Here is a 23,387-nt window from a genome sequence, read left to right on the forward strand (position 1 = left end):
ACCCTCTCCCACAGCTGTGAGTCACCCCTGAAGGCCAGGCCTGATACCCTCCTGTCCCTGGGGAGTCAATGGGTAAAGCGGCTGTATGCAACCCAAGCTTCAGGGAACAGGTTCTGGGTACTACATATCATGCCAGGGTGTCAGGCACAGTCCCAGCAGGTTGGGCTATTGGCCTATCCTTTAAATTCACCCCGATTTTTAAGAATCCTAGGGTCATTAGGGGCCAGTGCCAACCTAAATTGGACACACTGGGGAAAATTCAGACAATCATTTGGCGCACTCAGCTCTCATCTAATATCTGCAGTGTGCTTCACTTGAGACTTTTCTTAATAATTTCTCCTTAACCCATCTTTCTTTTTTTCTTACTGCTTTTAAATATTGTATGACCCCCCCCCATTTCAGATCGCATCTATTTAAACCATATTTCATTTGATTTCAAGATTCTGTTTTCAGTCTGTATTTCATCACTCCACCCATATGGATTTATTTAATAATCCTAACAGCAGCTCCTCAAAGAGGAGACCAGAGGTTGGGAGGACCACGAGGGCAGTGGGGAGGAAAGAGCAGGACTCCCCAGCTTTCCCTGTCTGTGCATGGACCCCTTCCACGGGGAACCTCCCTTGGGGGAGAATGCTGAGACCCCAGACACTTTCCCTTGAGCCTTAGGCCATGCTGCTTAGGCAGCACTCGCCACAGGCTGGGAGCCATATTCACAAGATCCAGGGTCTCACAGACAAATTACCATTCATCCTCAAAGCAGAGAGCACTTCCTGGGAGGGTGGGGACAACAGGGAGTATCCCAAGGCACAGTCCTCACCCTGCAGGAAACCCAGGGTGTTCAGGCATTGCAGAAGGAAAGCAAAGAACCTCAGCTGGGTGGTGGGCTGTGGGCAGTGAGCTTCCCGGGAGAGCAACTGTCATGCCCCAGGATAAGCAGGCAGCCAGGGAGGTGTGTGTGTGTGTGTATGTCCTGGGCAGCTCTCTCGGAAGGCCCAGCACAGGGCCTCAAGAGGCTCCCTGGCAATGGTTCTACACTGGGATCAGGATTCAGAATGGGCGGCCCAGTGTAGGTATGCCACAGATCCTGGAGGTCTCTCCTAGATGAGGAGACCCATGCTGTAACAAGGGGCAACAGAGTCCCTTGCCTCATGGGAACATTCTAGCTGTGTTTTATGTTCTCTTTCTCCTCTCAGTAGCACCAAGTAACATTTTGAGTGATTGCTTCTTTCAGATAAAACTGGGAATTTCAGATGAAACCCGCCTGTGTGTCCTAAAGTGTTGGCAGGTTTTGAGCATTTCAAGCTATTGGGACAATTCACTGAATTTGTTCATGCAGTTGGCATCCACTGAATGATGATATGGCATCCCCCTGATGATATGGGGGAGCTACAGGGAAAGGCAGCCGAAGTCAAATACATTTTCAGCTGTTAAGCTTTGTACGGCTGGACAAGGAGGCTCTTGGCCAGGAAGGATGCACCGGAAGCCAGCACACATCACTGGGACAGCCAGAGGCTGGAGTGCCATGGCCTTCCAGTAGAAGGGCTGAACAGCAAGGAGCAAAGTGGAGGCACCATTTGCAGTTGAGCACTGGTGTAGAGGTAGAACTGGATGGTGCGGGGATGTGCTGCCCAACAGAGGAGGTAGTACTGAAAGACCAGGACCAGACATGATGGGGAACAGGCAGGTCAGGAGGCAAAGACCAGGTCCCCTCCTCCTGGCTCCCATCACTTCTCTAGAGGGAAACTCATGCTGCAAGGATACAAGCCCTGATATTTCTTAAGATGAGACGCACAGCTGCCATTGCTTTCCCGGATCTGCCCTAGAGGGGGATTCGGCTGCAAGATGACTTGAGGAAAGGCACAGGGCCTGGGAGTTTGCCTTTTCACAATCCTGTCTTGCTCTTCCAGTCTTTTGTGCTAAATAATGGGAGGCTGCCAATTGCGACCAGCTTGTCTTACAAGAGACACAGTGGCCAGCTCCTGTGGCTGGAAGCAGCTTAAGCCACAGGAATCATTGTGTTATTTCCCTGTAACCCAATGGCTCCCAGGTGCCATCAAATGCCAGATGCACACTAAACAGGACAGATGACAGAAGTGACTGGATGCTTTTATTTTCTCCTAGGAAGGACAGCTACTACCCAGTCACTCAACCACACAAAAGAACAACAACAACACCGCAAAGAATAGATGAGCGCTAGATCAGGTTGGTGGTAGTGTCAGTGATATCAAAGAATTCCAAATGAAAGAGATCAGAAGGATAAATAAGACACACAGAGCAAGAGCAGGTAGGGACAGGGACTCCAAATGGAAACAAAGAGCAAATAATCAAGCCCAGGGGAGGACTCAGCCAGGAGTGGGCCATGGCACAGTTAAAGACAGCAGCAGCCCTACTCCTGGGGGCACTGTGAGCTGGCCGGAGCTTGGCCAGGGCACAGCTCTCCTGCTCACTCCTGGCTCACGCTATCCACCGGGTCCCTTGGCTGTGCTGAAGCCACACTGGCAGCAGCAGGCTGCTGAGCTTCACAGCTGAGTCTCGGACACTGACTCAGCACTACCAGCCCACCCTGCTTTGAGGACCAACCAAGGGGCATGGTAGGATGACCCCTCTCATTGATCTAGGAAAGGAGAGGGCTGGGTGCGAGTCTCAGAGGAGAGACCAAGTGAAGACAGTCGAGGCAAGTAGGATAGAGGTCAGAAGGGCCTGGGTACCTTAAGCTTGCCAGAGCTGCATTCACACTCTCAGGGCATCTGACACACCAAACGAAGAACCCAAATTCGAGACAGCCAGAGAAGTAGTTTCCCATGAACTTTTGGGGCCCAGGCTGCAGGACACTGCTCAAGGCAACAACTTTTCAGGAAAACTTTTTGTCTCAGACCCAGCAGCAAGCCTGGCTCTCTCCCCTTCCCCATCCCCAACAACCCTGCCTGTCCCTGGCACCATAGCTGCTGCCCATGCAGCAAGTCTATCCCCGAAGATGCCTCCTGATGGTCAGAAGTGGCATCTGGCTTCCAGGAATGAGTGTGGTTTTGCGTTGTGTCCACACAGGCAGCAGAACAAGGAGATATCAAAGCAAATCCCCCCTTCCCACACAGGTGACTCGTGGCTGAAGTCTTGCCCCTGCAACCTTGAATGCTGTTACCTTTACAGCAAGCACTATCTCCTCCTCCTTAAAGGCCAAGTCATTATTCGGAAGAGTAGCTGAGAACATCACTACCACTCTAGTGTGAATTAGTGTGTCAGGATAACATCCTTGTGAAACCATACAGCTTGTTGTTGTTGTTGGAGGGAGTTAGGGTGGTGCTAGGAAGGTGAGGAGAGACTAGAAGGTATTCTGAGGGCAACAGAGTAGGGTGAGGGCAGAGGTCAAGGATTGACTTCATCCACCCCTCTGCCTTGAGACCAGCAATCTTGACTGTATGTGCCAACCCTAGAAATAGCTCAGGCCACACCATCATCTCTACATAAGGGCAGGACAAGGCACTGACCGGAGCCCCTGCCTAAATACATGGGCATGACAGTCTGTGGCCAGGCACTGGGCTGGCCCTGCAATGGAGAAGCTAGGCAGGCAAGAAAGCCCCACTCTGCCTCTGGCCCTCTGTGTTCACCTGTCCTCTGGGCACCAGGCTCTACCACAAAGATGCAGGTTGGGCATGGAAGCCTCCACAATCATGTCCAGTCAAGTGTTCTTGGACGAATTTACTTTCCAACCCCATTTTCCCTGATCCTCCCTCGTTACACTTCAGGTACCTTCCAGCCCCTTCTCTGCTATGACTGGGGTAGGGAGGGGCAATTGATTTGACAAGGACAGACTGAATGTGTGCCAGGCCTACTGCCTGCCCTTCCTCTGGGTGAGAGATGTGGGCTGAGGATGGAATAGGGGTTGCCTGGTCCCCTTATCTCATTTCTCTCTCCTTATGTTTTCCCCTCCTCCCCCTCTCTTTGTTAAGCTGCAAATTGTGAACCAGGCAAGGTCAGTACACACTGCCCAGCACTTCCTTTGTGTGGATCCTGGATGTGCAGGCTGCTTTCCATCTGAGTGTCCTGAAGGCACTGTGGCAGCTTCAACAGACACATAAAAGGTAAGCTGAGAAGCCCTGCATGGTCACTTGTGTGGGCAAAAGGGTGGGGATCTGTGAGCAGTGGGAGCCATTGGCCCTTGTCCCTTGAAATTTCATGTAGATCCCAAATGGACCCAGCAAGTCAGTAGGGGTCAGCTCTTGTACATACATGCACTCAAACTCCAGATTTGTCACTTAACTGGTTGGATAACTATGGATGACTTGGGGCAGGTTCTACATCCTGGCTGAGCTTCAGTTTCCTCACTTGGACATGAGGTCCTCTGAGGACTGAATGTCATCATGGGTATGGCATCCTTGGTATGGTGCTTGCTCCATACTCTGATCTGCCAATGCCAATCTCTATCTCTCAATCTCTCTCCCTCTCTCTTATCCACTGGTTCACTCCCCAAAAGCAATGACTGGAGTGGGGTTGGATCAGGCCAAAGCCCACAACTGAGCATTCAATCTGATTCCCCAGAATGTCAGGAACTTAAGCACCTACCCATCACCTGCCAAATCCTTGGCTATGCACTAGCAGAGACTGAGCCAGGACTTAAATCCAGGTACTCAGACACAGGACATACTGAAGCACTGAGCCAATAGTCTTTACGATGCAATCCTTTTTCTCATTTTCTTTGTCCTCCTTTTCTCCGCACCCTCTGCCCTCATTCCTGATCAGTAAGGTCATGGCCAGCATCATCAGCATCATCATGCCCTAGCTTTATTGGCCAGCTCTGGTCACGTGTGTTGACCAGGTACTTTGCACCTGAGGACATCTTTCAGTTTTCCTCCTCTGAACGTGGCCCAGTGTTTTCTCCCCATAAAATCTCTGTGTCCCATAAGCCCTCTCCTTGCTCTTCCTCTCATGAGGATCTCTACCTGAGCCACACCAAAGCCAAAGAAGCTAATGGTCACAGGGTCTGGAACATTCCATAGCAGACCTGCCCAGCTCAGGTGCCTGGATTACCAGATGCTTCAGCCCCTCCCAGCTCCATGCATGCCCAAAAGAGCAGGAGATTCAGATCAGAGAGGTTAACTGCTCCCTGGCTCTGTAGGGCCAGAGCCAGAAGCATCTGCAAAGCTCCCCAGTTCACAGTATGAGAACATCTATGTGCATGATCCAAGGATCATGCCTCTGAGCACTTTTATTTACTCAAAATATTATAACTAGAGCACGAGACAGTGCTGGGTGAAGCTCTTGGCCCCAGCACTCCGACGGGTAGGACCTTGAGGCACTGGAATTAAATTTTGATGCCTCAGTGGCTTTTAGATTCCATTGCAATCTTTCTTCTGCAACTGAGACCCAGAAAGGAGAAGGAGGTGGGTAGTTCTGGACTATGGCAACTGAGGTAGAACTCAGGCTTCAGGGGACCTCTAGAGACATGAGGGGAGCAGCTGTACAGAGGCATCTGCTAAAGTTAGCAGAAGTGGCCCAGAGCATCCTAGTGGCTGCTCTTTGAAGCTGAGGTCTCCGTGGTTCTCCCCTGGCCCTCCTTTCTGGCAGCAGAGCATTGAGTGCCAGCCAGGAGCAAGGGCAGGTACAAGTTCACCATCTTGTGTATCTCTGGGTGGACAAGCTTAGATGGAGCTCCTGCATCTCCAAATCCAGAAAAGCCCTGTCTACCCCCTGCCTTCCCTACCCCTCACTCCATCAAGCCTGTCCTTCCACTGCCTGGCCCTGGGAATGTCCTTCACACCCACCTCCAATCTGTCGGGAAGCGTCATTAGGGCTGCTGTCAAAAATGACCAGGACTCTAGCTGCTACTCACAACTTCTGTTACTACCCCTTCTCTCCTGGGTTGCCACCCTGGCCTTCTGCAGGCGTCCACCCTTGACTCCCAAGGCTAGCCAGCATGGGGGCATCTCATAACAGAACCTGTGTCGAGTTGACACTTGTCCAAGTCACCAGCGAATTCCCTTCCAGCTGGGAGCCAAAGGCCCAAGCCTGGCCTCCTGCTTCTCTGCTGTCCTTCCCTTCCCTGTCCCCTTCTTGTTTTGTCTGCCCTCTTGCCTGGGTAACTACCTCGAGCCTGCATCTGATCTGAGGCACCACTTGCACCAAGTACCTGCATCCCCTCCCCTGAATGATGATGCTTCCAAGGTACTTAGCAGCTCCGACAACTGCTTGCTGTCCTTTCTGAATCACTCTCCACTGGGGCTTTCCCCTGTAGAATTAATGCTCACAAGAGCAGGGCCCTCTGTTTGCCTAGTGTGTCTCAGGAGCACAAAACCATGCCTGACATGTAGAAGGTGAGACGAAGTACTATGACAGGGTTAGAGGCAGGGGCTGGTGATCCCTGGGATTGCAGTTTACCAAAAATAAAAGAAAGTAGCAAAGGAAAGCAGGGAAGGGGACATACGATGAACCATGGGGGTGGCAGTTAGCCCAGCAAATAGGGTGCCCAGGTCTGGTGCTAGAGTACCTAATACCCAGCTCTGATTGTGAATCCCATTGCCAGCTTCCTGCCAACACAGAACCTTGGAGGAAGCAGTGACAATCCCAATACTTGGGCCCCTGCCACCCATGTGAGACACCTGGCTGCCCTGGCCCTGTCCAACCCTGGCTGTTACAGGCAATTGGGCAATGAATCAGACAGGACATCTCTCTTTACTTCTGCTTCTTTGGTTAAATAAGTAACAATGTGGCAAGTGTGGTTCATACTTGTCGGGCAGTTAGGAGGAATAAAATGGAGGACTGGGGGTTGATTCCTGTAAGTTCAAGAATCAGAGGTAATAGGTTACAGGGATTCTGGATTTTGGACTCATGGACTCTGCGGAAGCGTCTCATGTGAATCCCTCTAAAGAACCCCAGGTGGGGTGTCAAGAGGACACCTAGAAAAGTTTGGGAAGGCTGGGAGCAGGACTCAGAGTCCCAAGGGACTGGGAAAGAAAACTTCTCCAGCTGCCTGGAAGTTGCTAATGACCTAGAAGTGGACCCAGTGGAGGCCTGGGACACTAGCTACGTGGGAGAGAAGTGCCTCTGGACAGCCTGTCTTGCTGTCAGTCACATGATTGCTCCTCACCAGGTCCTCAGACAACCATCCAGAGCCTCCATCTGGCATGGGATGAAGGGAGGCTGGGAGGGCAGGGGCTCAGGATCTCCAAGGACATACAAGGCCGTGATTTCTTTCTTGAAGGACAACATTTTCAGAAAGCCATCCCCAAGCCCTATGATTATATAAGATGGAAATTACAGGCAGCACAGCTTGAATAATTCCTGGGAGATGGGAAGAGGCCAAGAAGGACCTGTGGGACTCATGTTTACCAAAGGGTATTAGACAGAATTACAGACAGAGGCCTTCTGGCCCTGGGGCAAGGTAAGCTAACTGGAAGCTGAGACCCCCCAGCTCCATGGCAGGAGGGGCAGCATCTTCATCACCTCACTTCTAGCATCTGCAAATTGGGGATGCAATTTCTCCCCTGCCAGATTCATAAGGTAATTAAGACTTGGGGGGGTGGGGAGGGAATGAGAAAGTGAATTGCAAATAGAAAATATTACAGCAAGGCAGGCATTTGACAAAGCATTTTAGACTACTCTTGGGACACCAGCATCTCCTGGTGAAGATTTAAATCTCAATTCTGCTTTCCATTGCAACTTCCTGCTAATGCACATCTGGAAGAGCAGCAGGTCTAGAATCCAAGCTTTGGCATGTCCTGACCCTGGTTGTTGCCAGTACTGGGCAATGAGCCAGCAGATACAACAGATACCTCTCTGTGCCCAACCCAGTGGTTCAATTGGCTAATCCTCTATCTTCAAGTGCCAGGATCCCATGTGAGTGCCAATTCCTGTCCTGGTTGCTCCACTTGCAATCCATATTCCTGCTTGTTGCCTGAGAAGGCAGTGCAGGATAGCCCAAAGCCCTGGGACCCTGCACCCATGTGTCAGACCCAGAAGAAGCTCTGGGCTCCTGACTTCAGATCGGCTCAGCTCTGGCTGTTGTGGCCATTTGGGGAGTGAAACAGCAGATGGAACATCTTTCTCTCTGCCTCTCCTTTTCTCTGTAAAAAAAAATCTTTAAAAAAGAGAGCAAATTCTCTAGCTCTGCTTTATGAAATAATGAATAATTCATATATGAAATATGTAAGAATGTTTGATGATTTCAGTCTTCTCTTCCTATGCTTTCCCTCAAACCGTATTCTCCAACATTGCCACTTTTTCTGTAAAAATTCTCTGTTCTAGAAATTTTTATTTTGCTCTTTGTTTTTCTATTAAACATGCACATTACATGACAGAAAATGGTAGATGGAGAGTTACAGGCTGTGCCACCAGTGATAAGTGCCCTGGAGGACACTCTGGAATTGCAATGGATCCTTTGTCACCTGTGGTGGTGACCACTGTCCCCCTCCTGTAATCTCCTGCCCTGGGGGCACTGAGTCCCTCTATGCAGGTGTCCATGTGGCTCTGCACTGCTCTGTGTCAGAGGAAGCCTTCAGACCACACAGCTCACCACTGCTAATCCTTCCCCATTTCTGTTCCCACTCCCCAGAAACCCCTGTGCAGACTCTGCCTGGCCCCAGCCCTGAGCACAGAAACACTGGCCTTGAAAGCCCTGAGGTTGAGGGCAGCTTGGATACCAGGTAAGTCCACCTCAGCCTGCACAGCTGGGAGCCCTCTTAGGGAGCCAGGAGACTCAGAGACTTAGAACATCAGCAGGGAGACTGACTGCTGAATGATTTCAGGCCTGGCAGAGAAAGCCAAGAGAGAGGGTGCATACACACCACACCACACCACACCACACCACACCACACCACACCACACACACACACACACACACACACACACACACACACACACACACGACCAAGACAACCCTTCGAGACAGAGGGCTCTGAACCCGGAGCTACAGAGGGAGCAGGGCTGGGGGATAGATGCGAAGTGTGTCACCTCCCATAGTCCACCTGGTATCAGAAGGACAGGACTCGGGCTGATAACTGATGGGGGGGATAGCATCAAACAACAAGTGGAATGGGGGGGGGACACTGGGCTGGTGGGCAGTGACACCACAGTGGCAGGGGGACATGGGGTGGATCACCAGGGCCCTTTCCAACATCTTAGATCAAGACTTTCAAGCATCTTCTTTGAGCTGTTACTCAACAGTTCAATGCATCAAAGGTTTATGCAAACATCACCAGGTTTCTCTTTGCAAAAGAAAAATCAAGACAAACTAAACAACACATGGGAAAGACTAATCGCAAAAAGGCTTGCCTATAATAGAGAGAGATTTAAACATGCCAGGTAACAAAAAGACATGTACAGGATCTGCTGGGCACTGTATAGGAGGACACAGCTCTGAGCAGAAGGTGACAGGAGGCCTGGAATCCCAGTGGCCAGGCCAACCTTGGTCAGGCCAGGGATCCAGGAGCTGGGCTGTGAGGGGAGTCCAAGGACGCGAATTGATGGGGAGGGACCAGGCAGAGGTGGGCTCATGGGGCAGTGGGCGCTCACATAGCAGTTGGGTGGAAGAGGCCCATCTGGGAAAGCTCTTGGTAGGTCCCCCAACCTCAGCTCCTTCGCTCTTTCAGAGAAGGGAGTCATGGGCATGAAGTGGGCATGATGGGAACTACTGGCCTCTTCCCGATGCTGGTGTTACTGGAGGGGGGTGGGCTGCTGAGGTCAGATTGAAACCAAGCCCTGCACACAAGGTGAGGGCAACGGAGGAGGGGTCCCTGGGTGAGGGAGGCCCAAGGCTGACAGGGCAGAGGAGTTCCCAGCCTACGCCCAGGTGTTCTGTGTCCTGGGCACTCACTTCCTGGATGCAGTGGGGGATAAAAAGATAGGAACAGCGGTGGGGGTGGGGAGGGGAGAGGCAGGGAGTGGGTCCGAGGTGCAGGTCTTTAGGAGGGGTTTGAGTCCCATCCCAGCAGCCACCGAGTAACTGTAAACATCCCTCACTTTTCTCATCCAGCTGTATCCTCCCATACAGAATGACTCATGCCAGGCGGATTGTAACAGGGAGCCGGAGGGGAGGTAAGAAAAAGATGCAGCAATCAAACACAAAGAAGGAAAGGGAAGCCTAACACGTTCCAAATGAGAAAAACAAATCAAAATAAAGCAACAATAAAAATCTTCCAAACAAATTTTTTTTTAAAGAAATTAAAACGATGGAGTGAGAAGGAGAAAATATGATATGAAGGGGGGAACAAAAAAAGAAAGCAGGAGAGACAAATGAGTGTTAGAGCGAGCACGGCCAGTTAGGAGCAGACGCCGTGTACTTACGTGTACCTCGGTGATGGCTATATCAACAATGCTACCCACAACAATCAGGGCGTCAAATGTATTCCATGCATCACAGAAATAGTGCTGCATGGGGCAGAGAAGCCGAAGGGGAGAGAGAGACAGAGAGAGAGAGAGGAGAGAGAGAGAGAGAGAAGAGGGGGAAACAAAACCAACAACAAAGGAGAAAAACAAAACAAAAGGGAGGGGTGGGGGAAGAAAAAAAAAAGGCATGAAAGAAGGGAGAGAAGAGGAAAAAAATGAGAAAAGAAAGAGGTTACGTGGGCATATTACATCATCTCTTACCACTGTACACTTCTGGCGGCTCAAACCTGGGTCACCTGGTTTGTGCGGGGGTGGAGAGGACTGACAAAGGCTGGGTTAGTTCAGAGGTGGCGTGGGCCAGTGGCCGCCCTGGGTGGAGAGCGGCATGGGCCTCCCGTGCTGGCACCGCTGGCTCCCTGGGCTCAGCTCCGAGGACAGGTGGGGCAAAAAGAGGAGTGGTTCCCACTTTTTTCCCCCCTCAGGACGACGGCAGGTTCAATTTTTTTTTTAAAAAAAAAAGAAAGCATGACTGGAGGCGGGCCAAAGCAGGAAATTAAAAAAATAAATAAATCATAACAGGAGGGAAAGAGAGAGAGCGCAAGAGAGAGAGAGAGAGAAATGGAAGTGGAGGAGGAGGAGGAGGAGATTTCCTGGGGAGGGCAGAGTGATACTCACATTAGTCTCACTGAGAATGACGTCAATTATGCTGCCAATTACGATGAGGAAGTCAAAAACATTCCAGGGATCACTAAAGTAACCCTACACAAGGGAGGGGCAGGCAGGATGGGATTAAAAAGGAGTATTAGACAGACAGGAACAGAGCAATGTCATCGCAGAGTCACTGTCCGGACACCTCGGCGTGGTGCCTCCAGCTCTGCATGCCCTTGTGGTGGCCAGGGAGCCTGGGAGGGAGGCCGGGCTGGTGTCCAACCTGGCTGGTCCCCAATCCTGCCTTCCCTTGCTCATTGACTCAGCCCACTCACCACTGCCTACCACAGAGGTGCCTTCCTCATCCCAGCCTGGCCAGCACAGGGCCAAATCTTTCAGTCTGCAATGGGCATCCCCTCGCCCCCTCCTGCAGCCAGCCTTCTTCCATTAGAAGGGTCTGGCTGCAGGGAGGGGTTGCAGCATCGCATGCCCCTCCCCCCCCAAAAGAAGGGAACTGTTGTGGGCCTGTGAGTTCTACTGTGACAAAATTCACAGTGGTGGCAGCTGGGTTATCTAGGTTCACATGGCTAGCTCAAGAGGTCAGAGGGGTAGGGTCATGACAAAACCATCTGCCCTTAGCCCAGCAGGCCATCCCTCTTCCTGCACTGGACATGCCCAGGGTCTCAGGAGGGCATATCTGCCTGGCAAAGGCTTCAGCAACTGAGAACAGAAGGGGCTGTCATTTTTGACATCCGGGCATCTTAGGAGATGCATCTTAATGTCGGATCAACCTGGGATGCCAACACCACTCCCAGGGAACAATGCTGTCATTGAAGAGTCCTGAAGACAGGTTTGTTAACAGCATTCTGGGGACAGGGTGTGGGGACCCTAGCTTCTCTGGGAGGCAAAGAGTGTCATGGTACTGACAGGGGTGGGAGTAGGAATATTCTGGCCCAGAAGGGAAACACCCTGCACCCGCCCCTTTGCCCTACTGATTTGGATTTTCAGTGAAATCCTTGGCTTAAGTAGCTAGACGGCAGGTGTACAAGCATGAGGCTGCCCCAGGGGCCTAGTGAGAGAGGTTGTGAGACCTAGTGGGCATGTCACACAGCTCAGGGAGTCCCAGGGACAGGACCAAGCCTGTCTGCCCGCACCAGATGTCCTCCTACCTCTTAAGAAAGGACATTTCCTCCTAAGGAATGTTCCACAAAGGGGACAGGCCACCTCAGTGGGAGCCTGAAGGGTGCCATGAGAAGTCCCCAGATGTCCCCAGTCCCAGCACTCTGGAATGCTGCCAGTGCTCCCTGTCCAGGGTTTACTCACAGCAGCCAGGCCTCTGCATTCTGCTATTTCCTCTTGGCTCTCCCCAGTACCCTCCCTGACCCACTTCCTAGCCATGCCCTCTTTCCGGCAGGACCACAAGACAAAAAATCTGCTCTGAGGCTATTACGCTTAGCACGGGAGGTCAAGTCCCAGGAAAAGGACCTTTCCATTCCCAAGTACTGCTGCCCAGAAAAACAGATGGCACCAAGGTGGTTGGAGGCGTGGGGGTGAGGGGGAGACGGAGCCTGGCTAGGATGTGCGTTAGGGGAGGGGTCAGCCTAAAGCTCCCTTGTTGGCTTTCCAGAGGGTTTTATCTGAATAACCCAGGGCCTGTGTGTCAGAGAGAGAGAGAGAGAGAGAGAGAGACAGACAGACAGAGAGACAGAGAAAGATCCCTCTCTCTAAGTAGAGTCGCATACTCTAGGCAAGATGCCAAGACATCACTCCTGGGGCCAAAGGAGAACCCCAAACTCTGGGGAAGGGAGGTAGAAAGAACACCAAAACCCCCAAAGGAACTAGAGATACGGGTATGTGTAGAAGACTGGATTTTGGAAAACACAGGGGACCTGTGTGCGGCTAGGAATCGGGAAAGAGGGAGAGGTGGAAGAGGACAGGGAAGAGCAGCACAGATACAGGAACAAGAGCAGGTTCCAGGAGGCTCAGCATCCGCCTAGGAAACATGGTAACTGAATGTTACTGGGGGTTGGGGGAGTGGGAAGGGAGGGCCGCGCAATAGGAGGGTGGGAGGAGTCCCAGTGTTCAAGAAAGGTGGGGGAGTCAGGGTATTTTAATCTGCCAGAGACCTGAAACAAAAGGAGTGAGTTGGTTGGGCTGCAACGCTTCTAGAGGAGAAAGGGCAGGAAAGGCAGAGCAGGTTAACCCCACTCCCACCCCCGTGCAGGGGAGAGGTGCCAGGCCAGAGAGACCCTGGCAGCCCCCCCTGGCTGTGAGGCCCCAGCCACCCTCTCTCCAGGATGTCTTTGTGCCTGAGTACACAGCAGGTGTCTCCTCGACCACAGCCTCCCAGTCACAGCTCCACATGAGCTGGCCATGGGCTGGGCTGGGCTCTATGGAGGAGGCATGCCTAAGAGCTGTGCTTTGAGAGCCTTCGGGCGGCCATTTCTGCTTCATGGCAAGCAGTGGGCTTTCCACCAGCTGTGAAATGTAAGCAGTTCCCTTATTGCCAAGGGTTCCTGGAAGCCTGCCTGGGTGGGACTGACTCAGGCACAGCTGGAACACAGCGGTGAGGCAGCACATCTGAGAGGGCAAGGCAGGGTCCCTGACCCCTCCACCCATCTTCCCGCCTCTCTGTCCCACTGAGCTCACCAGTCCTCTGAGCGGGACCAGCTCTGTGGGCTCCCATTCCCTTTGTCCCACTCCCATCCTCCCTACCATTTCAACAGCTTCTTCCTGCCTAGTCCACACCCCCACCCAGAGTGACAGACTGCCCAAGGAAGACAGCTGGATGGATCTTCCAGTGGCCAGGACCTGGGGGTGGGGCGCGGGGAGCGTGATTCCCCTACACTCTTCTGCAGTGAGAGGCCTTGGTGTCTCACACAGCCTTACCTGTTTTGCTCACCCCTTGATTTGCTATCAGGCAGCAGAAATTGGGGCTTATAGGTGCCACAGAGAAGGGAGAACGAACTCACACACTATTTTCCTTCTGGCATCAATGTGATCTAGAGCCTGACTGGTTCCCAAACAGCTGGAAAGGAAGGGATGCGGAAAGGATTTCCCTGGCTCTCTCTTACATGGCAAACCAAACCTCTCAACATCCACCTGCTGGGAGCCCAATGGTGGCCATCCTGTGGATGGGGCTTGTGGAGATTTCCTCTATTCAAACCCCCAGCTTCTGGGCATGAGTGCCCATGACCAGGCTCTGCTCTGTCCCTCCCAGGGGAGGTTTCTTGGAATCTGGGTACCAGCCGACAAGCAGCCCCTACATACTTGTCTGTTGGTGCTGACCCTTGCCAGGTCCCTTCTGCTGCTTGCTGCTGGAGCGACACTCCCTCCCAGGCATAGGTTGGGAAAATGCAGACCAAAGAGCACCGTCAATCATCTTTGGATGCCTGGCACATGCATAGGGACTTTGGAACATTTTTGCTTTGGGATCACCTATATGCCCTGAGTCAGCAGCCTCACCACAGGGACACAGCGAGGCAAAAGATGGTACAGAGGCTAAGGGTACGCTGTCCGGGGCACTCAGTTCAAATCTCATCTCTGCCACTCTCTAGGTGGGTGACCTTGAGCAAATGACTTGATCTCTCCATGCCTCGGTTTTCTCCCTTGGAAATCAAGATGAGCGAGAGTTTTGGTGAGAATTAAATGAAATCCTCCATACAAAGCATCTAGCGCTATGCTGATGTCCACTCTGCAAAAGCACTGACCACAATAGTCCTGGACCAGAGGCTGCCTGCCCCCTGCCTCATCAAGTCAGATTCAAAGGCTCAGTCCTGGATGTGGGACTAAGCAGAGGGGAAAGGCAGATCTACCCGTGTGCAAGGCTCTAGATCCCTGACCTTCGGTCTGCCTCCCTGAGAAATCTCAGCTTGCTGGGAGGAACCCACAGAGGGATCCCTCTTTCTGGGGAAAGAGGGAGCCCTGGAATGTGCTATGGTAGCCCTGGAAGAGACCTGAAAGGATGGAGGTTCAAGGTGAGGGAAAGCTGGTCACATGACAATGGAGCTATAACCCCAGCTCCCAGGGCAACTGGCAGGGCACAGATCGAAGCAGCCATAGGAGCAGACAAGGAAGGAAAGTGCTGTGTGGAAGGGTCATAACCGCATCTGGTATAAGAGGCAGAGGGGGAAAGAGAAATGGCTGTGTGAGATGGAGAGAAAGGGAGAAAGGCATGGAGGAAGAGGGCAGAAGCTGGGAGTAGCCCAGGGAGGTAATTTCCTGAGGTGGCACCCTGGGCCTCTGCAATGATACTGCTGCTCAGCTAGGGAGAGAGGCACCTGTTCAAGGAAACCTGAGGAGGGGCCCACAGCCCCTGGGGGCATGGTCTAAGGGAGGGATGAGGCAAAGATGGCATCCTGTCAACAGGTGACCCTGGGTTGGTACAGCTGGCCCAGGGGCCAAGTGGAGGGGATTGGGGGTATGGGCTCAGAGATGGGCGAGAGGCCCTGCCCATTTCTGGGAAACATTGGTCTTCCCTGGAGGGCTGGTATGGGGGGGGGGGTCCCAGATTGGGGAACTGCGATAGTGGGGGATGGTGGCATCGAGGGGACCAGGATCCAGCAGCTGTTGAGGCATACATGCAGGTGCCAGTGAAGGGCTGATCCCTGGATTATGGTGGGACACCTGGAAAGCAACAGCAGAAGTAGCGTGGGTTGTGTCACAGGAGATACCATTTTAGACAGCAGACATGGGAATGAGTGGCAGCTGACAGACACAGCAGCACACAATTCAATGTCTTCCTCCGCCAGGGCCCAGCCTGTGCTGTGCTAACACAGAAGCATCTTGGAGGCACATGAGGCACAGGCAACTAAGGGGTTGCCGGTAGAGCAGGGACTGGTGGCTGTCCGAGTGAGAGCAGTCCGCAAGGGTGGTGGCACACTGCTGGAAATGCTCATTTTCAACTGGACACCGTCTACTCCGGTTTCACTTTGGAGCTGGGCTTTTTCCTCTCCAGGAAGTTTTCAGTGTAACCACTCGCTCACACTTCATCCTGAACACTCAGAGGTACTTGAAACAATTGGGAAATTATGCAACCCCTGGAAGCTCAGCAGCAGAGGGAGAGGGGGTCTGTGCTAATCTTTTGGGAGGGGGGGGCTCGAGGAAATTTGGGGTAGCTTCCCACCCACCCATGCTGGACAGATGTGCCGATTCTACAAGGACCTCCTCCAGGATGCGGGTATTGGGTGGATACAGGGTGAGGTGAAATGGGCCATCACCCCAAGGCAGGTTGCTTTCATTTCAAGTCCACATGGCCCACAGCTCTTTGAAAAGGGAAAGGCAGATCTGATGGAGGGGGTGGGGGGTGCTGGAGAGAGGGACATGGGATGGAAAGAGACAAGGAGAAACTTGGACCCAAAGCAGCCTGCAATGAATTCCTTTGCAGTCCAACCCATGGAGGGGACACTGCAAACCCACAGCAGCCAGGTCTCTTTCTGTTGAACACCTTCATAGGTCTCGCAGTTCATTCTGTCCTCCGCTCCCCCTTGTCTCCAGGGGCTACTACTTGGCCAAGAAACAGGCCTGGTCCAGCTGAGAGAGAAAAGATGAAGATGGAGCGACCCACTGCTTCCACTTGCAGAGATGGAATGTGCAAGGGCCCTCATCCCCCCATGCCTTGGCTTCCTGACCTACAAAATGGGAGTGATCCTATTCCTTAGGTCCACACAGGAGAAAATCCCTCCGTGTGGGGCACACAGGAAGTACGTGTGCATGATGGTGGTGGGGTTTCTTTCTCCCCTGCCTCATCCCTATTTCTATCTCTCAAATATCTCTGCATTTAAATTTTGAGATCATCAGAAGGGAAGAAGGCAGGCAGCCAACTGGGAATGAAGCCCTGCGCCACCTTCTGGGTCTGTAAGGGCTGCTGAAAACTGTGTTCTTTTAGTCTGACATTGTTTACTGCCTCTCAAATTCTTCTGACCCCCCCACACCAGGCAGAGCTTGCACCATGCCCCCCAGGTTTGGGGATCCCCCTCTTCACTTCCCCATTCCACCTGCAGATGTGTTCCATTCTTTCCTGGTGACAAGGACAGAGCCAGGGAGTGCAAGGCACTCTCCCACTGGGCTTTTCCACACAGGATGAATAATTTGCCACATTAAATAATTACGCATAATAGCTAATACTACCCTTCCCACACGAAGGCTTTGTGCAAATCATATAATTATTTTTTATCATTCACGGTGACTTTACAGTTCTCAAACTCAGGCAGGAAAGAAAGCTGTCAGGATGTTGCATGGATATGTGAGTCCTGGAGTGCAAGCCACACTGGGGGGCCCTCCCCAGCCTGCCCATTTGTGCCTGTCTGTCCTTAGTACCCTGAGGGAAGGTCATAAATAAACAATAATCAGGGTGATGTCAACTTGCCAAGCAGGTGGCCAGTAGCAGGCAAGGGCTGGGAGGGCAGAAGGTGGCGCTGTGCTCCATTTCCAGATGCCTGCCTGCCTTCTCCTTCCCTTTTGAATATCCCAAAATTTAAATGCAGAGATATCTGAGAGATAGAAATAGGGACGAGGCAGGGAAAAAGAAAGAGAAGGGGAGAGAGAGAGAGAGAGACATGGAAGAAGAGTGGACCTAAAGGCATGTCATAGCTGGGCGGGCCAGGTCAAAGCCAGGAACTAACTGAGGAACTCAATCCCGGTCCCCCCACATGGGTACCAGGAACCTCTCAGTGTCTGCATTATCTGTGTGCCAGATTCAGCAGTGGAGCTGGGACTCGAACTCAGGTCCTTGTGTCTGGAATGCAGGCATTTCAACCAGTGACTTAACTCACTTCATCCCACTTGATCCAAGGGTTCCTGAACAGAGGGGCCTCTGCTCCAGCTTCTTCTGGGCCCAACCCCCTTGGTGGCCACCTGAGCCTCAGGGTCTGGGGTCCGTGCCTCCATCTGTTTCCCTTCCCTGTGGCCAGTAGGGGTCACTACTGAGAACCGAAAGTGTCCTGAGATGCTGGTCCTTGCTATTGGCCAGAGTACCCCCAGGCACACGGTACAGGCCAGTTTGAGTTTTGTTTTGTGTAGGCAACATGGGCAGAGCATCTATCAGGTACCAGGTGCAAGGTGCTATTTGGAAAGAGGTAAGAATGAATCGGGGATGGTCATGCTCTGACACCATCCAGGACAGAGCAGAACCCCTATGGTAACTCAGAGCGGTGGGGACAGGATCAGGCTGGGATGGCCTGGGAGACAGCATTGCTGCTGGACCTGGAAGGAGGTGCAGGGCTTTTATTACTCAGGGAATAGGAGGACTTAAGAGGGGAGAGGGATGGGCAGCTGGACCACAGAACACTGTGCATTTGAGCGTGGGGGGGCAGGGAGAGGCAACCTGTGGCATAGTGGCTTAAAATGCCATTTGAAACTCTGGCATCCATATCAGGACACGAATCTGAATCCTGGTCATTCTTTTCTTCTGAGGTGGCTCCCTGTTAATGCCTGAGATGACACAAGTACTTGGGAATCGGTCACCCATGTAGGAGATCCGGAAGGAGTGCCAAGCTCATGGGCAATGGCTGGCCAAGGTGTGGCTACTTGGGGAGTGAGGCAAGGCTTGGGAGCGCTCTCTCTCCTCTCTCTGTCCTCTACCTCTCAGATAAACAAGTAAATGGTTAAAAACAAAACAACCACACATATGTGCATTTCTTGTGAGTGTGCAGACGCTGAGAAGGGCTGGTGGCAGCTCCCCTGCATCCTGCAGCTGCATGGGAGACTTGGTGTGGGTTTCTGGCTCCCAGGCTAGTCTAGTAACTGTGGGCATTTGTGAAGCGAACCAGCAGATGGCAGCTCTGCCTAAGTCTCTTTCTGAAAATAGAATTTCCATGAACTCTAGCCTAGATTACCTGCTTGATTTCAAATCTTAAAAGTTCCTGTGATATTCTTATGTAAGCAAAAACAATTTTTTTTTTTAAAAAAGCTTTGTTCAATTACTTGAAAGTTAAAGCGAGAGAGAAAACAGGAAGGGAGGGAGATACAGAGAAGGACAGAGATATCCTCCATCTACTGACTTACCCAATGATTGACCACAAGAGTTGAGGTTAACTCAGGATAAAGCAAGGAGGCCAGACCCCATGTGGGTCTCCCATACGAATGACAGAGGCCCAAACACTTGAGCCATCTTATTATGTTTTCCAAGGGTGTTAGCAGGGAGATCAGAAACGGAACAGCTGGGGCTCAAAGTAGCACAGATATCACAAGTCCCAGCTTACCCTGCTATACCACAAAGCTGATTCACCTTGCACGAAATTTTTAAAAACAGATTATTTATTTATTTGTCAGGGTACAGTAACAGAGAAAAGGAGAAAGAAAGAGAGAGAGAGAGGCACAGATGTTCCATCTGCTGGTTCATTCTCCAAATGTCTGCCAATAATTGGGGCTAGGCCAGGTTAAAACCAGGGAACAGAAACTCAAGCCATTGGCCCATCATCTGCTGCCTCCCAGGCACATTAGCAGGCAGCTGGACCAGAGGCATGGACTAGCTGGGGTTCAACCAATACACTGCGCCATGAGAGGCAAGGGTCCCAAGCAGCAGCTTAACCTGCGGCATCACAACGCCTATCCCCACATGTCATCTTTAAACTCGTATATCCAAAACATCCCCCATCAACCTGGCTCCTTTCCATTTTTTCTCTATTTTGGTAAATGGTGGCACCTTTTGTCTACCCAGGCACCAGTCAGGAACCCTTGAGCCATCCCTGAGCTCTTGTCCTCATGCTCACATGCACAGTGCGTTTCCCCAATCTCCAGTTTTACTACTGTCACCTGCGAGCCTGGCCACACATTCCCAAATCCTATTTTCTCCCACAGCAGCATTCTCCATTACACATGGCTGGTTCATAGATGCAAAACAGATGACATGTCCCACCCACCCCTCCCCACCTGCTTTGTGCCCCAGCCCCTGTAGTCATCTTTTGGGGTATGCTTTCTTTCCTGGGGCCCTGAAGGGGCTACCTGCTCGGGCCTCTTCACCCCTTCTCCTTGCTGGCTACTTTGGACACCCAGGACAAGCTAAGTTTTTGCTCATCCCTCTTTTTCAGGCTCTGTGGGCTCAGCTTCCATGGCGGCTTTCCTGCCTTATGGAAAGTAGATGCCACTGCGCCCTCTGCTATGGTCCTCGCTGAACTGCACCTGCTGTGCTTCTGTGTGCCGTGTCTACTGTACTGAGCATCCTGAGAAGATGGTACCATGTGTCCGCACGTCACTGAGATGCTCCGTAATGTCCATGGAAGGAAAAGACAGACCCAGCCACCCTGGTGAGAAGCAGTCATTCAGGGACACATTTCAGTCCAGGGTGGTTTGGTGGAAAGCTGCCTCTCTAAACAGACACGGTGCAGAGGTTTCTGCAAGGCCCACAATCTCAGTGTTTTCTGACATTTGCATTTTGACTCTTTTCTTTTCTTTGGTCTCCAGTTGTAGAATTCTCAGACACCCAGGCATTGAACTTTCACTGGAGGATTCTTGTGGGACCCGGTGATGAATAGGGAAGATCTAAGGGGATCATCCATTTGATTTTTGTCTTTGCAACTTGCACATCTTTCTGCTGTAAGTGGATGTGTGTGTGTGTGTGTGTGTCACGGGGAATGTGCACATGTGTGGATACATGAGCATGTGTGTGTATTGTTTGCACATGTGTAGATACATGTGCAAACAATACACACACCTATTTGGTGAGTTCTCTTTTTCAGACAGCTGTCAATTCAGATTTAGCAAACAAACAAACAAACAAACAAACAAATCTATAGGGCCCAGCGGCGTGGCCTAGCAGCTAAAGTCCTCACCTTGAACGCATGGGGATCCCATATGGGTGCCGGTTCTAATCCCGGCAGCTCCACTTCCCATCCAGCTCCCTGCTTGTGGCCTGGGAAAGCAGTGGAGGATGGCCCAATGCTTTGAGACCCTGCACCCGTGTGGGAGACCTGGAGGAGTTTCCTGGTTCCTGGCTTTGGATCGTTGTAGCACCGGCCATTGCGCTCACTTGGGGAGTGAATCATCGGATGGAAGATCTTTTTCTCTGTCTCTCCTCCTCTCTGTATATCTGACTTTGTAATAAAAATAGTTAAAAAAATCTATGTCTGTGCCAATTCAGGAAAGCAAAGAGATCAAAGACAGCGGGTGACATGAGAGGACGAGGGGACAGCAGAAGCCTCAGAGGTGGGGGACACAGACATAAGAAATGCAATCAGCTCCATGGAGTTGTTACTAGGGAACAGCTCTCTGATTTTCCAATAGGGAAGAAATATTAAGGATCTACCAAAGGCACAGCAACGAGCAGCCTGCTCATACACCTTGTCTCAGTGAGGTGCACTGGAGAGCCTGGCTTTCGAATCACTAAAACTTGCATTAAAATCCTATTCTTGGGGCCCGGCGCGGTGGCGCAAGTGGTTAAAGGTCCTCGCCTTGCACGCCTGGGATCCCATATGGGCGCCGGTTCTAATCCCGGCAGCCCCGCTTCCCTTCCAGCTCCCTGCCTGTGGCCTGGGAAAGCAGTCGAGGACGGCCCAAAGCTTTGGGACCCTGCACCCACGTGGGAGACCCGGAAGAGGTTCCTGGTTCCTGGCTTTGGATCGGTGTAGCACCGGCCATTGTGCTCACTTGGGGAGTGAATTATTGTACAGAAGATCTTCTTCTCTGTCTCTCCTCTTTGTATATCCGCCTTTCCAATAAAAAAAAAATTAAAATAAAAATAAATCTTTAAAATCCTACTCTTGGTGCCAACATGGTGGATCAACAGGCCAGTCCTCCACTGTGCAGCACCAGCATTTCATTTGGACACTGGTTCTAGTTGTAGCTGCTCTACTTCCAATCCAGCACCCTTCTTATGGCTGGGGAAAGCAATGGAGGATGGCTCAGGTCCTTGGGACCCTGCACCCCGGGAAGGCTGCTGGCTTCTGGCTTATGCAATATTTGAGGAGTAAATCAGCCAGTGGAAGAGCTCTCTTTTGCACGTGCATTTTCTCTTTGTGTCTCTCCTTCTCTCTGGAAATTTGACTTTCAAATTAAAAAATAGATAAATATCTTTAAAAGCCCCAGGTATTTTTTTTTTAATTTACATTAAGTGACATTTGTTAAGGTTCTTGGAGCAAAGTGCAGTACATAAGAAACAAGATTGCCAATGTTTGGTTACAAACAATAAAACAGAAAAACCAGCTCTACAATCTGGTGTTAGTAACGTGTTACTAAGAATGTGTTACTAACCTTAGTCTTTCCTTGGCCTCTACTTGTCTTAGGCATTGAATGAGATAAAGATATTAAAGCCTACGTCCCATTTTCTGGCTCTTCATTGCACTTAAAGTATGTTGCTTCCTTTGCTAGGTTGTAGAAAAGGATACAAAGTCGGTTAAGGTATTTATCTGATAACTTCATTAAATTAGAAAATGAACACCAGCTGAACAATAGCTCTTCATAGTAAGATGGACGGTGAATTGGAGAGGCACAAAGAAGGGGAGAAATGCAGGGCAGTGTGATTTAGCGGCCATGAGGGATGCCCACACCCCACAACTGAGTCTTCTCTGCATTCCAGTTGGAATGCACACTGGGAAGTAGCAAGTGATGGTGCTAGTACTTAGGGTTCCTGCCATCTTTATGGGTGACCTGGATGGAGTTCCAGGTTTCTGACTTTGGTTGGTTTGGCCCAGCCATAGCTGTTGTGGGCATGTGCGGAAATAAGCCAGTGGAAATAAACAAGGTGATTGTCCGCTTATGTCTTTGTCTTTAAACAACAGTAATCAATCTAAATCACTCAAATCAAAATACTAAAGATAAAGCAAAGGCAGGGAGGCCTATTTAAATCAAACCCAGCTGCAACATCAAGTGCTCAAGACAATATGTGTTGAGTTACTGATAAACTTTAGTCCTAAGCAAAACTTTAGGCAAACACACAGACAAAAGGGTTCTTGAAATAAGTGAGATGAAATATGACAAGGTCTAGGGGACAGAGAAAAAGAGGAAATGGTGAAAACTCCGATGAAATTGTTAAAGTCCAGTGAAGACTGCATCAGTGACAGGAAGGAGCAAAGGATGGCTTTAGATGTTGGTAGCCTGGTTCTGCTGTGTCTTACACAAACCCACTACCAGGGTACATCAAGGTGAGCCTTGGCATTCTATGGGTGAAAGTGTGGCAAAAGACTGACGTAAGAGACAACAGAGAACTAGCATTAGAAAGCAATCCATTTAGAAGTGAATGCAGACCAAAAGAGCCCAAGATGGCCACAGGTGACATTCTACTGCGCTCTCGCTGGGTCAACTTCCCAAGCCTAGGGACGCAGCCGAGCTTCATCTGGACACAACTTGTCCCCACTCGTTAGTTGCTTTGTAAAGCTGACCTCACTCAAGGCTACGCCCAGTCTGTCAAGGCCAGCTGGCTGTTTGGAAACAGAGGCGTAGGAGGGTCAAGTCATGTGGTAGCTTCCTCAGCTCATCCATCTGCAGTT

General features: G+C 51.2%; 1 protein-coding gene across 10 annotated transcripts in view; it reads right to left on the reverse strand.

The window, feature by feature from the left end:
• The window catches only part of CACNA1C (calcium voltage-gated channel subunit alpha1 C), a 559,109-nt gene that overhangs the window by 39,362 nt on the left and 496,360 nt on the right, over nucleotides 1–23,387 (reverse strand). For 5 of the 10 annotated variants that reach the window (XM_040972179.1, XM_040972175.1, XM_040972174.1 and 2 more), the window contains one exon: nucleotides 10,276–10,359. In XM_040972179.1, coding sequence (XP_040828113.1) covers nucleotides 10,276–10,359 — 84 coding nt within the window. Of the gene's footprint in view, nucleotides 1–10,275; nucleotides 10,360–10,992; nucleotides 11,077–23,387 lie in introns of all 10 variants that reach the window. The other 5 variants (XM_040972173.1, XM_040972170.1, XM_040972169.1 and 2 more) reach the window with 2 other exon arrangements.

Source organism: Ochotona curzoniae, unplaced genomic scaffold (genome assembly GCF_017591425.1).
Source record: "Ochotona curzoniae isolate NIBS_2020 unplaced genomic scaffold, NIBS_Ocur_1.0 contig_2235, whole genome shotgun sequence".
Classification (NCBI taxonomy): domain Eukaryota; kingdom Metazoa; phylum Chordata; class Mammalia; order Lagomorpha; family Ochotonidae; genus Ochotona; species Ochotona curzoniae.